Source organism: Xiphophorus couchianus, chromosome 17 (genome assembly GCF_001444195.1).
Source record: "Xiphophorus couchianus chromosome 17, X_couchianus-1.0, whole genome shotgun sequence".
Taxonomy (NCBI): domain Eukaryota; kingdom Metazoa; phylum Chordata; class Actinopteri; order Cyprinodontiformes; family Poeciliidae; genus Xiphophorus; species Xiphophorus couchianus.
The window spans coordinates 18,416,455-18,432,418 of record NC_040244.1 but is presented as its reverse complement, the minus strand read 5'-3'; the positions used below and the strand labels follow the sequence as shown (position 1 = coordinate 18,432,418).

Sequence of the window (15,964 nt, the reverse complement as noted above, 5' to 3'; positions counted from 1 at the left end):
AACACTACACGCTGATCCAACTTTAATGTAATGTCCTTAAAACAAGTCAAAATGAGGCTCAGTATTGTGTGTGGCCTCCACGTGCCTGTATGACCTCCCTACAATGCCTGGGCATGCTCCTGATGAGGTGGCGGATGGTCTCCTGAGGGATCTCCTCCCAGACCTGGACTAAAGCATCCGCCAACTCCTAGACAGTCTGTGGTGCAACGTGACGTTGGTGGATGGAGCGAGACATGATGTCCCAGATGTGCTCAATTGGATTCAGGTCTGGGGAACGGGCTGGCCAGTCCATAGCTTCAATGCCTTCATCTTGCAGGAACTGCTGACACACTCCAGCCACATGAGGTCTAGCATTGTCCTGCATTAGGAGGAACCCAGGGCCAACCGCACCAGCATATGGTCTCACAAGGGGTCTGAGGATCTCATCTCGGTACCTAATGGCAGTCAGGCTACCTCTGGTGAGCACATGGAGGGCTGTGCGGCCCTCCAAAGAAATGCCACCCCACACCATTACTGACCCACTGCCAAACCGGTCATGCTGAAGGATGTTGCAGGCATCAGACGGCTCTCCACGGCATCTCCAGACTCTGTCACGTCTGTCACATGTGCTCAGTGTGAACCTGCTTTCATCTGTGAAGAGCACAAGGCACCAGTGGCGAATTTGCCAATCCTGGTGTTCTCAAGCGTCCTGCACGGTGTTGGGCTGTGAGCACAACCCCTATCTGTGGACGTCGGGCCCTCATACCATCCTCATGGAGTTGGTTTCTAACCGTTTGTGCAGACACATGCACATTTGTGGCCTGCTGGAGGTCATTTTGCAGGGCTCTGGCAGTGCTCCTCCTGTTCCTTCTTGCACAAAGGCGGAGGTAGCGGTCCTGCTGCTGGGTTGTTGCCCTCCTACGGCCTCCTCCACGTCTCCTGGTGTACTGGCCTGTCTCCTGGTAGCGCTTCCAGCCTCTGGACACTACGCTGACAGACACAGCAAACCTTCTTGCCACAGCTCGCATTGATGTGCCATCCTGGATGAGCTGCACTACCTGAGCCACTTGTGTGGGTTGTGGAGTCCGTCTCATGCTACCACGAGTGTGAAAACACCACCAACATTCAAAACTGACCAAAACATCAGCCAGACAGCATAGGTACTGAGAAGTGGTCTGTGGTCCCAACTGCAGAACCACTCCTTTATTGAGTGTGTCTTGCTAATTGCCAATAATTTCCACCTCTTGTCTATACCATTTGCACAACAGCAGGTGAAATTGATTGTCAATCAGTGTTGCTTCCTAAGTGGACAGTTTGATTTCACAGAAGTTTGATTTACTTGGAGTTATATTGTGTTGTTTAAGTGTTCCCTTTATTTTTTTGAGCAGTGTATAAAAACCCATGAAACGAGGAACAAGTGTTCTTAGTCTCTGGTGCTGAAGTCAAGCCAACCAAAAAATGCAGACAAAAGATGAGCAGAGGACCACACCCTGGAACCAAGGGGAGGTGAAGACTCTGAACTACTAGAAGGGGATAAGATAAGATAAGATAAGATAAATCTTTATTGTCATTGTCACAAGGACAACGAAATTTAAAAGGTGCCATCAGTCAGTGCATATGCTTAAAAACAAAAAATAACTGTCTCACAATTCACACACAATGTAAGAATGAACAAATAACTGGTAAAAAAAAAAAAACAATCAAACAAAAAAACTAATAAATAAGAACAGCCACATTCTCACATACATCATTTGTGATAATTAATGGTTGTTTTCGATTGCATTTAGTTTTGTTATTGCTATCGGGTAAAAACTGTCTCTGAGACGATTGGTTCTTGTTCTGGTTGCTCTGTATCTTCTGCCTGAAGGCAGCAGTTTGAATAGAGAATGTCCGAGGTGAGAAGTGTCCTTTGTGATGTGTTGTGCTTTTCTTAGACAGCGGTCGCTGTGCAAGTCCTCCAGTGAGGGGAGAGGGCAGCCAATGATTTTTTGGGCTGTATTCATAAGCCTGTGGAGAGCTTTCCTTTGAGCTGTAGTACTACTGTTAAACCATACGCAGATACAGTAGGTCAGTATGCTCTCTATGGAGCACTTGTAGAAGGACACCAGCAGATTCTCCTTGATGTTGTTCCTCCTGAGAACCCTCAGGAAGTACAGTCTTTGCTGGGCCTTTTTTATCAGCTCGAAGGTGTTCATGTTCCATGTGAGGCCCTGCTCAATGTGGACCCCCAGGAAACGGAAATCAGCTACCCTCTCCACACATTTTCCCCCAATGGTTAGTGGTGTAATGTCAGTTTTATTCCTCCTGTAATCTATTATGAGTTCTTTTGTCTTTGAGTTGTTGAGGAGCAGATTGTTCTCCCTGGACCACTGCAACAGCCGCTCCACCTCTCCCCTGTAGGCGGACTCGTCGCCTCCTGAGATGAGCCCCACCACTGTGGTGTCATCAGCAAACTTGATGATGGTGTTGCTGTGGTGGGCAGAGGTGCAGTCGTATGTGTACAGACAATAGAGCAGGGGGCTCAGCACACAGCCCTGTGGAGAGCCGGTACTAAGGCTGAGGGCAGTGGATGTATGTTTTCCCACCCTAACTCTCTGCTGTTGGTTGGTCAGGAAGCTCAGAATTCACATGCAGGTGGAGTGAGGGAGGCCCAGGTCCCCCAATTTGTCCACCAGTCTGTGAGGGAGGATGGTATTAAAAGCAGAGCTGTAGTCTACAAAGAGCATCCGCACATAGCTCCCCTGCTGCTCCAGATGTGACAGAGCAGCATGGAGGGCCGTGATCACAGCGTCCTCTGTGGATCTGTTGGCTCTGTAGGCGAACTGGTGGTGGTCAAAGCCAGGAGGGAGAAGTGCTGTGATGTGACCCCGGACCAGTTTTTCAAAACACTTCGTCACCACAGGGGTTAGTGCCACTGGCCGGCAGTCGTTGAGGCTAGAGATGTGAGATTTCTTGGGTATGGGGACTATGGTGGAAGATTTCAGGCAGGATGGGACTGTAGACAGGGCTAAGGACTGGTTGAAGATCCTGGTGAAGACTCCAGCCAGCTGATCGGCACAGTCTTTCAGGACACGTCCAGGGACGCCATCAGGTCCAGCAGCCTTCCTTGGGTTGACAGCCCGCAGTGTGCGCCTCACCTCGTGCTCCTCTACAACGAGGGCTGTGGTGTTGTGGGTCGCTTGGTGTAGTGTGGCTGCCTCTGTTGGCTTCACCTCAAAGCGGGCAAAGAAGAGGTTCAGCTCCTCTGCCAGCGTGGCGTCGCCTTCCGCAGCTGCGAGGTTGGTCCTGTAGTTGGTCAGACCCATCGACCCTCAACCCTCAACCCTGGTTCCTGATTCGACTGCCACTCTGCGCTCTACCCAAGGATCTCAAGGCTGCTGCAACAGACTTGGTGAATGGACAAAGGTCACTGAGTGATGAAGATCTGAGTGTTCGTAAGACAACAACCGGTTCTGCTTTGCTTCTATTCAGAAGAGGATTTTGCCGTACAAAGACAAAGACCTTGACCAACATCGAAGCCTTCTGTTGCCGAGATCATCCATCATCTGGGTACGAGTTGAACTGCAACCCCAAAGCCTCGCTCAGTAAATTAGTGACAGTATAGGGAAAGGATGAATGTGATTTTAATCATTTTATTTTTTATTCTTAATTTGTAATCATTGATAAATTACCTATCTGTCACTAACCGCTGCTAATAGCTTGCTTAAAAAAGATGCATTAAAATTCTAATGAGATCTGTGGACAGTGAAATTAATTGAGTCAACTATTGTTTTTGGTTCTTCTAGTGTAAAATCCATGAACATGTTTCTAGAAATGTGGCGGCTTCAGATGTTCCTTTAGTGTTGGTAAAACAATGACCTTGGGGCTTACGTTGAGCCACTAAAAATTGTCTAGTCTGTAACTGTCATGGAGCAGGGGTTTTTGGTTTTCTTTGTGGGTTTTCTTTTTTCTCTTTTTTGTTACTCACCGTTCAACCACCAGATGGAGTCAAACTCACCTCTTCTCCAGAGATCGGTACATTACTTGCACACTGGTGTTTCATCACCTCATCAGCCCGTGAGTACAAGAGGAGCAGGCTGCCAGTACTTCGACGCCAGAGGGTTAGCCAGCAATGGTATTCTGAGGCCCCTAGTCTCTGTGTTTTCTCAAGAGTATTTCTCTGAGTGACTCCTCTCGTGTTTTTTCCCCGTGACGATCAAGTCTGGTTCCCATTCTGGATTCTCTCCCTCGTGACGCCGTGGACCATACCCACTGGTTGCCCGAGTTCCATCCTCTAGTTCCCCGTTGGATCACACGTCTTCCCTAGTTTTCTCCGGCTGGTTGCTGAACCGCTCCTCTGTCTCCGGTCTGCCCAAACTTACCTGCCCGTCCTCCGCCGCGCCTCAACGGACTCCCTAGACTGTTTCCCCGCTAAGAGCCTTGAACCCTAGACCCACAAGAGACTACAAGACCTGAATCCACGGACTACTGCCCCCGGACCGAGTTTTCTCATCCACCCCAGTAAGATTGATCCATTGTTTCTGTCGTCACTCCTCTTTCCCACCGTCTGTGAACTCACCTTTTCCCCCGCTGTCTCAGAGTTCTGACTGCTCCAAGAGACTTTTCCCCCTTCCAACCCGGACCAACACCTGCAGTTTATTTTGTATATATGTATATGAATAAACCTTCTTTCACCTCTTTTCCGTTTTTCCAGTGTAGTGTTCTGCATGTGGGCAAGACAAATAGAACCCATCATGACAGTAACAAGTGCTCGTTGTCGATAGGGAGAGAGGTACCTTTAACAAGAGTGGTTATTGAAGCTATGCAGTTGCGAGGGCTACTCAGTTGATTGCTTCTTAACTGAAAAGGGTCATAACTTTTTTAAATGAAGGTAGTCAAAGGCTAGATGAGTCTCTCTCGACACCAGCTTAGACAGATTATCTCTCCTAGACCTGTCTCAGGGTAAGACTAGAGGGTTTTAGAGATTTTCCAGACCCGTTAGACGGAGAGCTGGTCAGTGGTCAGTCCATGGGAGTTGTGAGGTTTAGGGTGGGGCTGGCTATTGTGCAATAACAACTTTTATCTATAATATGCATTTACTATGATTGTTTAATAATTGTCAGTGACTACAACATTCATATTGATCACCCCCAAGACAGAGGAACAAAAAAGCTGTGTGATATTCTTGATAATTTAGGTCTAATTCAACATATTAACCAAGCAACACACAATCGAGGTCACACTCTGGACCTGGTATTTTCAATGTCTCTGTGACTGAACTTCACGTTTATTAAAAAATCTACAAAGAAAGACTGCGTAGCTGTCACTCAACACTAAAACATGCAAAGGAAACATTCTTTGCAGATTCTTAAGCAAAAACATTAACAATGCTTAAGGTTTATTTGGAACAGTTGACAGTGACGTTACCACCTGAATTTTCCTCTCCTGGTATTTGCTATTTCAAACCAATCTTCTTCCAGGTGGTGTAAGAGAGTTACTCAGCCAGGCTCTCCTTTGGCTTGATCAAGGGGACAGGCAAACCACCCTCATGTCCTTTGTCACCTCTGCTGCTGTCTTGTGTTGAGGGAGAACAAGTGTAGCTTCCCAGCTAAGCCACACTTGTAGTTTAGCAGGGAAGGAGTCTGGAAACAAATATTTCTCTGCTTCAGGACCCATTTAGTTTCAGAGTATTTCTTGTACTATGGGAAGGGTAGTCATGATGAAAATATATCAGTTTCCCGTGTAGAAGTACTGCTTTCTCCCCCCATGCTTTTCGTACAATATCTTCCTTGGTTCTGCTGCAGAGAAATTTAACAACAATAGATCGCAGCCTGTTGTTTCTGTCCCCAGCAGGTGGTGGAGCTAGCTCTCAATGTGCCCTCTCCACTTTTTCTTGTTGCTCAATATCTGCTCCATGTTCTGTGCACACTCCTCCCCCTCGCCTTCATTTTTTTTTAACCCCTCCAGGGAGTCTTTTTGTGGGCTCTAGTGTAGGCTGACAGGAAACGGGGAAGGAGAGGGGAGAAGACATGCGGCAAATGTTGTCAGGTCCGGGAGTCAAACCCGCGACGGCCGCGTCAAGGACTCAAGGCCTCCAAATACGAGTCGCGCTAACCGCTACGCCACCATGGCACGCCCCCTCCTTCATTTTTTGATGTACCTTGATAAGTTCTGAGTAAATATTATCCAGCTGTTTTGTGTCTTTTTGAAATTTATGTAGTATTAAAATGTCCTGAGACACAGAAATTTTAATTTTCATGATCTCTAAACCATTATCAAAACAAGAAATATCTATGAATCTGAGTTTCACTTTCTGAGATGATAGACAAAAATGTTTCCATCTAATTTTTTGAGGTGTACCTCTATTAAAGAATGTTTAAACGCCTATATTCTTAACTCAGACATGTTACTTTAGACTACTATGAAAATGTTATATTTTTAATAAAAGTAAAGGAGAAGTAAAGCTGCTTGAAGTAACACTTAAACATGACAAGAAATAGTATAAGTGTTTCTGTTTCGCACCTAAAGGTGAAGAGTGTGCCCATGTCCAGCTGGGAGAGTAATTCTGCCTTAGACTTTGGGAAGGAGAGGCGATATCTCAGAGTCTCAAAGGCTGGAACTACTAGGGCTTTTTTGTTGTTGGCCATGTCAAGCTGTACCACTGATTTCCTGCAAGCAAAGACAATGAATGCAAATGAAGTCGTGCACAATAATAAAATTTAAAAAATTAATTGAAAGACTTGTCTTTCTTACCTGAGATACTCATAGAGGCCATACATGGGGAGGAAATCAATGTCTGATAGGAACATATAGTTTGTGTTGACTTGCTGCATGGCCACGTTTCGCAGGAGATTGACCGGATAGAATTGCCCCTCTTTGTAGACTACATGGTAACCTACATTTCCGCGGCCCATCAGCACCTCAGATCCCTGTGCATATCGCAAGAACTGCTGTGCCTCAGCATCTGAAAGGTATAGGGCCAAACTGATGGGGCCTTCCCAGTGCTTACAGATAGCCTCTAACATCTGGAGCCTACAGAGGGGGAAGGACAAGTATGGTGACCTTATAAAATATGAATCACTATAATCAACCATACTTTCCAAACACTTGAGTTTGATAGGCTTACAGTGGAACTACAGTACATACCCCAACAGCTAAAATCTGCAAATCCTTGAGACATCCACTAAAAATGTTTATAGCTGCCTATTTTAATAGGGTAAAAACCAAATATACATAAAAGGGCACAGTGGAAATAGTCTTGGCACTGACACAGATGGTGAACTCCACAGTCTTCCTTTTTGCCACTCTTAGTGATTCAGCCAACCAGTGCTAAGGAAAATACATGACGCTCCTGTAGTAGGGGCTGTCCAAACGGAAGACAATAGTGTATCAAGTAGAAATGTGTCGAAGTATTTTAGCTTCCCAAGCTGCATTTTTTTTCTTTAAGTATTTTAGATATCGTCACCTTCCTAGAATAATGGCATAAGTCATTTTTGACAAAAGTGATTTTGCAGGGAATGACTTTCCAAAAAACAAAACAAAAAAAACTGATGAAGGCCATTATTTCATGTTCAAAAAAAATCTGCAAACAGGCTTATTTTCCACAAATAATTTGGTGTTAGGTTCTGCAGAAAAATATTGAACTGCCAATGGACAGGGTCCACTGTGAAGCAAGTTTTGGCTAACCAGTCTTTAAAAGATTAGACTTACTTTTAAGCAACCAAAAGTGGTGGTGTAACAACAATGAACTTTGCCTTAGAGCATACTGCAAATGACATAGCACCAAGAAAGTGTATTTAGTATTGGAAAAAATTTCCTGGCACAACATAATGACTTAGCAGATCCTTCAAATTTCCAATCGCAGTTATTTTAGAACTATTTGAAAAACTGTGCTGCCTTTATACATACTGATTCTGGGCTGGAATTGTGCCATTCCAGTTGTGTAGGGCAGAATTATCCAAAGAGACCATATTGATCAAATTCTCATAATATGGAGTTGAACAGTTAGAACAACAGGAGAAATGAACACAATTTGCAGTCATAGAAAATCTTCCTCATGTAATCAGTGCTATGATATATCCACTTTAACAGATGTACCAAAAATGTTTAGTGTACATCTCTGAAATGCAAAGAGTATATGACTCAGGTGTACAGCAGTACCTGTCCATAGATAGCTGGGCAACAAGAGTGACATCACTTTGGTCAGAACTGGGCTCATACTCATAGTGGAGAAAGTAAAGATGCGTTCGATGAACTGTAAATCTCTCTCGCCGAAACTCGTAACAGGGGTCATCTTCATCAAGCTCTGAAAGAGTCTTTTGTAGCTGCAAGCAAAGGAAAAAACACAGAAACAATTTAATGGCTGAAATACCTGAGTTACAGTTAGTGCAGAGAAATCACCCCAGCACTCCATGTTTACATTCTTCATCTAGTTACAAAATGACGGATAACTAATCATAAATCCTTAGCGATCATATTTTGAGAATAATTTTTGCAATTTAGCATATCAGCTTACTGAGTTTTTTTAAGTTGCTGACTTTGTCAAATAATGGGAAATATATTAAAGAATCTAGAGGAAAATTTATGCACTATAAGATGGTACATAGATTTTATTTCACCCTATCCAGGCTTCATAGAATGGGTCTACTCACCAATAACCTATGCTGGAAATGCAAAACGGAATACAGAACTTTTATACATATGATCTGGGAATGTAAATGCATCTCCCCATTCTGGAAAGCAGTATTACAACACATTGGAAAGTGGATAGGTGTGGAGATACCCATGTGACCAAGACTATGCTTTTTGACGGATCAAACAGTGATGCCTAATATATCAAAACACCAAAGCACCGTATGTGTTCTGAAATAATAAAAACTTAAATAACAAAAGTTGCTGACTCTGACGCTGATATCCCCATAATATGATGGCAAAACAAATTGCATTCTCCACAGCAAATGTATGTGTTTCCACGCCAAGCCACAAAGCAGTCCACCAGCTCTCTGAACTCGGCCTCTTGTCCATTTCTGATACACCAAACAAATAAAGACTCATCCAAAAATATTCTTTAGACGATAGGACTCTGACAAATACTGGGAGTCTGAGATGTACAAAGTGAAAAGTCTTAAGAACGGTCTGCTGTCTGCACCTTTTCATACGTTTGAGGCCGTAATAGTCAACCTTCACTGGCAGCTTTCCTAACACTTCTAATCCACCTTTTGTTACAAATCTATCTATCTGCCCACACAGTCCGAAAGGCAGGCAGAGAGATACGGGAGTAGAATCAAATTAAGAGTTAAGTGTTAAGTTACTGAACACTTAACTTTGCATGCGCAATATGCTGACTTGATTCTTGTCAGTACTTCAAGTTCATCCCTTTTATTTGTCAAGGACCTCATAATGAGAAATAAAAGCAATGGTTTTAACTTCCTCCTTCTTGTCTTCACCTTATTTCTGCTTTGCCTCTACAACTTCTCTTCAACTTCTCTGGGTTGTGGGTTCTCAGTGTCTATATAATTTCAGCTTTTTAAATATTGACCAGCTGAAGCCGGCTCTAAAAACTGTTGTTGCTATGTTTATGCAAACAGCATGAAAGTAACACCAAAAATTTTGTCTGCAGCCCATAATCAAAAACCACAATAACGTAATCTTTCAGAAAACAATGTTTGGACCAAAAAAAGGGAGGAAGGAAGGTTTTTAAAGAAGACGTTATGCAAAAGATGTCATCTTGTGAAGCAAAAATTTCTAGTTAGGATTTCTTGAAAATACTGAAAAGAAATGTCAAAATTAACATGACATTAAAAAGTTTGGGTATTGCAGTTCCTCATAAGGCCAAAAGACTATTAGAAAGTTATTTTACAATTGAAAAAGCACTGTTCATAGCACATAAGTGGTCTTCAGGGGTTTTTTGATAGCACATAAGTGCTATGAACAGTTGGTTTATTAATTTCTTAACTGTACATAGCTCTACCGTGCTGCAATACAAGGCATTTCAGAAAATGTTTCACCTACATTTTCACTGTTGGGGTCAGCCTCGCTTGGACAGCCAAACAGCTCCCGTCGCAGTAGGTTACCATCATACTCCAGAAAAGTAAGATAAAGATTTCGAAAGAACTCAACATGCTTATTTTTGACTCGTAGCTTCTTGGGGGAGTTCCAATGGATCACCTGTTTAGGAGAACCATACAGAAAAGTTAAAGCAACTTCCAACAGCTTAGAAAACGCTTAGCCACTGGGCTGGTAGTCAGCCTCTTCAACATTTGTTTTATTTCCTACTGTACCACATCTCATCTGATGGATAGGCAAAAAGTTAAGTCACGTATGTTCCAAGTCATATTATTTTTGTTGTCATTGTAATGGATTACTTACTTGTTCCAGGTTAGAGAAACTATATTGTTCCATGAATTTCAGTTTCTTCTTGCTTATGTTCGTTAGCTTGGTTTTTAACCGACATGTTTCTGTTCCACAATGCTCTTGTGCATCAGTTGATAAATTCAAGAAATATTTACAATAATTCACACAAAGTCTGATGAACACAGTGAAGTTTACTTTCTCTTTGAGCAGATATCAAAACAATTCTTCAGTGTTGCACAGCATTCCACAAATAACGGTCAAAAAAACTGCATGGAACCAAGCTAACTATATTACATCCATTTTTCTTTCTGATCTACTGTCACACAGCACATTTCGTATGATTTTTCAAGTACTAGATGACTCTTACACAAAAACATACTAATTGAAGATATTACTGCTAAGGAAATACTGTATCTAAATATACAAAATGTATACAATAATCATACACAATAATAAGCAATGTAACAAAATTACATTTTTGTTTTTTACAGTCACCTTAAATATTGGCAAAGACTGATTGTAGAAACACCTGATCTCACCTTCAGGTCTGATACATCTTTGTAGCATTTTTCAGAGCGTGTGTGGTCTGACAGTTGAACGTTCCAATAGCAGGGCAGCTGGTAAACAAGGAACGGGTTCTGCTTGATCACTGCATTAAAGATGTCCTAAGGACCAAATGGCATACATGACAGTGACAAATTTGACAAATTTGAATAAAAAACAATAAACATTTAGTTGTCTACTTTTTTTTAATTCAAATAAATTTAGCAAGTTTTAGATTTTGTATCTAAATGTGAGTTTGTGAAAGATTAACTTACAGTAATAAGTTGTGTTAACCTTTATTAATTTTGTCAAATCTCCAAGAGTTGAATAAACTAGAGTTTTTAGGTTAGCACTTAAAAAACTGAAATAAGACATAGACCAAAGTGGGAACTATTTCCCAGTGTGCTTAGCAGCATGTTTTTGCATCCTGCGTTGCGCCGCAAGTCAGATGGAAGTGTGTTACATTGATCTGATGCTTGTGTGTTAAGGCAAATGTTCATTTTAATACAAGTCTCAGTTTGCAAAGCTTGAGGATAATGTCCTGATCACACTAAATGTTTTTAAACATAATTTATTGTGATGTTTAATAAAATTCATTATCAAATTAGAAATTTTGTTTGTGCAATTTGAAACAAGAATTTTAATAATTCTAAAGTAAAAATAAATAGTTATTATTAACTTGATATTATGAGTGAAAATAAAAGAGAATGTGTCCTCTGTAACTAGGTGAGGGCAGTTTTTTATTACATATTGTGAAATAAGTGGTTTAAAATGCAGCATTAAGTTAAAACTCACAATTCAAGATCAATGAACTTAAAAAGCAATGTTTAGACAACTTGTCTCTTGTTTTTAAACCAACTTTATGAACTTTAATTTTTGAGTTAAAACCAATACAATTTTCTTGTTGGGCAGCAAGTGAACTTTCATTTTCAAGTTAGAAAGTGAAATTTTGAAAGTTAAGGTGTCTTTTCAGGATTAATTGAGCATATTTCAGTTTACACTGAAATTATACACATTTCCAACATTTATTAGATTAGCTATGATTTTTATAAAACATTTGAAAAATAATAATCAAGTTTGTGCAGGTGCAGAAAAGAATCTGTATTAATGTAACCTGGTCTGCCAATGAGGTGGACAGCATGCTCATTAGTTCTCTTTCTGCAGTCAGTCTCCACATCTGCTCCCATCTGACCTTCCGTAACCGATCCAGGAGAAGTAAAATAACCCCTAAAAAATGCAAAAACATACAGGATTATGTTACAGTTTCAAATAATGTTCTTCTGAAGTTCAAGCAAAAAGTGGACTTATGAGCTAAATGAAGAAACTCAGTTGGGCAAAAGGGTGAGAACAAAAATGCTCAATCTATTGTTTATTCAGATCGATTAGAGCACTATCATCAGTCTTTCACTGACTGAAATATTTTATAACCATTAGGAAAATTAAGAACTACGTAGAACTAAGATTGAGAACTATTTTTCCAGAACTTTATTTGGTAACACTTTATTTGACGGGGTGTGAATAAGACTGTCATGACACTGTCATAAACATGAATAAGTGTTCATGAATATTGTCAAGAAAACTGGTATGGGGTTTGAGATCTATCCAGGTACACGCAGAAAAAGGTGCATGAAGGCCTGAGAGAAATAAAGCAATCTTGTGTTTTGATTTATAATGATTAAGTTGGACATGTATGAGTACAATTGGTAAAATGTGTATGTGTATAAGTAATCACTGAATGGTTCTGAAATGTATGAATAATGATCTGTAATGATAACAACAATGAGATGATTATGATTGATGATTTAGGATAAGAGAAAGAGGTGATTAATTCTTAATGAATATCAAAGTTGTGATGATTTGAAAATTGATGCAAATAGTTTTTAATATAGGTTATAGGTTGTGTCAAGAAAACTGGTATGAGGTTTGAGATCTATCCAGGTACACACAGAAAAAGGTGCATGAAGGCCTGAAGGAAATAAAGCAATCTTGTGTTTTGATTTATAATGATTGAGTGTTTTGATAATGATTAAGTTGAACATGGATGAACACAATAGGTAAAATGACTGTATGTAAGTAATCACTGAATGATTCTGAAGTGTACGAATCATGATCTGTAATAACATGACAACAATGAAATGATTACGGTTTGATGATTTATAATAAGTGAAAGTGGTGATTAATGCTTATGATTAATGCTTAATGGAAATCAGCACATTGTTTTTAAATATTTGACTGTGTTTAAAAGTTAATCAGAGAAAAGCACATAGTTTTAATGTTAGGAGGAAAAGGGGAAAAAGGAGAAGGGGAACTTGTGAGTTCCTGCTGTCGCAAGCAGTTCTGAACAGATGGCCAGACGCACAGGATGGGTGGGGCGGTATGGTTGGCTAAGAACAACACGCTGAGGAAAGGACGGTACTTTCCATCCCAGCCAGCAGACAGGAGGGGCCGTACTCCCCATACACATACATGGCAGAGAACTGTATATAAGCAGACGGAAAAGGAGAAGTTCTTGTTCTTTGTCTGCGGCACCGAAGTAGAGCTAACAGAAGGAGCAGATCGAGGAAACAACTGTAGACCACACCCTGGAGCCACGGGAGAAAGCTGAAGCTTCGTGCCACCAAAGGGAGACAAGTTCCAATCGTCCAACCCGGGTTCCTGAATTCGATCATCGGTCTTGCCTCAACCCAAACATTGCAACAGACTTGGAGAAAGGACAAAGGTCCCGGAGGGATAAAAGAGTTGGGTTTTCAAAAGCAATTGAGCCCTCTCTACTTTGATTCTATTCTAAAGAGGATTTTTTCACACAAAGGATAAAGACTCCGACCAAGGTTTTTGGACGTTCCTGTTGCTAAAGATCCACCACCAACTGGGTATGAGTTGAACTTGCTTCCTAAAAAGCTATCTCAGAATCTGCGACATAGGTTAGGGAAGGAGACAGGAGGGTATGATTGTACATGTTGATCTTATTACACTGCTCTTGACTTATATACAATTGATTATTGATTTGTATGTCACATATCCCTGCTTAAGCTTGCTTAATAAATTCTTACTCTAAAATTCTAATGAGGTTGGTGGACATTGGAATTAATTGAGTCATTTAATCATTTTTCAGTTCTTTTAATAAAGGTAAAACTAAGGTACATGGTTCTAGTGAAAAGGAGGCTTCATAATTTCCTTTGGCGAGAGTAAAATAATGACCCAGGGACTTACATCCAAGTCACTAAATTTAATCTAGCCGGTTCCAAGAGCAAGTTATATTTTAGAAAGCGAGCTACCGTTAACAGGAGTGGTTATTGGAATTACGCAGCTGTGAGGGCTACTCAGCTGACTGTTTCTTAACTGAAAAGGGTCGTAACTTCTGGATTGGAGGTAGTTAGAGCTAGACGAATCGCTTTCGACACCAGTTTAAATAGATTATCTCTTATAGATCTCTTTTAGGGTAATACCCAGGTCTTAGAGATTTTCCGGACCTGTTAGACAGAGAACTGGTCAGTAGTCAGCCCCGGAGGGTTGTGATGAAGTGGACGGGGCTAGCTATTGCAGGATAACGGACATGGCGCCCAACGTGGGGCGGAGCCAAGTAGGCGGGCCCTAATAAACCAAGTCAGTAAAAACAGAAGTGTGATTCTGAATAGCTCACTTGGATGGTTAACTCTGAGGGAATAGAGTTAACGGTGACTGATAAGGCCGTCAGTCACAACCCTTGCAGTAACTGTATAGCATGCAGGTGAGGGAAAGCTTCTACTGAGGATAAGTGATAGTATCCAGACAGTGAAGCCAGTAGCCAACACAGCCTGGACCCATCCCTACTCAAGAGCGCAAAGAGAGGCTTTGGGGGATAGGCAACTCGAAGACAAAGACAACTATGGATGACGAAGAAAGAGGGGAACTGGATCCCCTGCAAGAGCCAGCAAAGGGACAAGGGGCAAGCAACATCAGCCAAGACGGGGAAGATCATCAAACCCGTCTTTCCCAAACTACTATATCACAACTTCCTGTAATGTTGATATTACTCGGTGATGGATTGGATTCCTGGACTGGACCACTGAAAAGGACTTTTTTCGAATCTCATTATAGTACCCACGAGAACAAAGTTCGGGATATAATGAACTACATGATACAGACCCAGATATACTACTGCTCCCGACTTAACGATGGCCACCGACTGGGGGTCGCCAAATGCCCAGTGAAAGTTGCTAAGAAGTTGGAGATTAAAGAGTGGCTAGAATGGTTCGCCGAGCTCCTTGAGGGATGGACCGCTGGTGAGCTGCGGATTGTCTACAGCCCCTCTGGAAAGTATGACGGAGTAGTGAAGACAGCCACAAAGGCAGCGGGCATCGACGGGATCCTGACAGAACAGCTAGCTAGAGGGGTAAGCCAATACAAAGAGTGTAAAGAAGCCCTGCAGAGACTGTCAACCTACAAAGGCATCAAAAGAAAGGAGCAAGCCCCGGAGAAGGCGGAATCGGAGGTGGCTGAGGCCCCCTCTCGACTGCCCAGCAGAGCCACAACACCGACTAACCAGCCGAAGCAAGATCAGCAGGACCTGATAGACCTGACGGACGGCGATGACGACATCCCAGCTCGACCGGGAGCATCGCGGAACGACGAGATCCCCTCTGAGCAGTCAGAAGAGGAAAATCACGAGGGATCGCTCATCGACGGCTTCGCTGAGGAACAGTTGGAGCAAGCGGCCAGGGATTGGTCCCCTCGACGGGGTCAGGAGTTCGGGTTTCATCCCCGAGTCCACAGCACGGAAAGGAGGCAGCTACTGCCACCTACGGAGACTCCAGCGGGCAGCAGCTCCGACGAGGACGGGGAGGAATCGGATGAGGAGCTATGGGACCCCGGCCGCCCTAAAAAGAAGACCCAGAAGTCGGATGTTTGGAGGAGCACCCGAGAGTTGGCCAAAATACCATCAGAGACCATCAGCTTAAGGCTGCAATCCGGGCTCATGATTTACCAGTTTATTGGAGGAATATGGGACCTTGAAGGTGACGGGCTGATTGTGTTCACCAATGATAAATACAAGATCCACAATCGAAAGTTTCGACGCAGCCTTAAAAACCAAGCTGGGGAAATACTACCAAAAAGATTCAAAGGTGTTGGA

The 15,964-nt window shown here is 42.3% G+C and overlaps 1 protein-coding gene across 2 annotated transcripts in view; it reads right to left on the bottom strand.

Moving 5' to 3' along the window:
- large1 (LARGE xylosyl- and glucuronyltransferase 1) overlaps positions 1–15,964 on the bottom strand; it is an 80,648-nt gene that overhangs the window by 21,905 nt on the left and 42,779 nt on the right. Inside the window, exons 8-13 of one of the 2 annotated variants that reach the window (XM_028043934.1) lie at positions 11,969–12,081; positions 10,851–10,976; positions 9,970–10,125; positions 8,119–8,282; positions 6,712–6,990; positions 6,481–6,627 (exon numbers count right to left, since the gene is read on the bottom strand). In XM_028043934.1, the coding sequence (XP_027899735.1) occupies positions 6,481–6,627; positions 6,712–6,990; positions 8,119–8,282; positions 9,970–10,125; positions 10,851–10,976; positions 11,969–12,081 (985 nt within the window). The remainder of the gene's footprint in view (positions 1–6,480; positions 6,628–6,711; positions 6,991–8,118; positions 8,283–9,969; positions 10,126–10,850; positions 10,977–11,968; positions 12,082–15,964) is intronic. The other variant, XM_028043935.1, reaches the window with a different exon arrangement.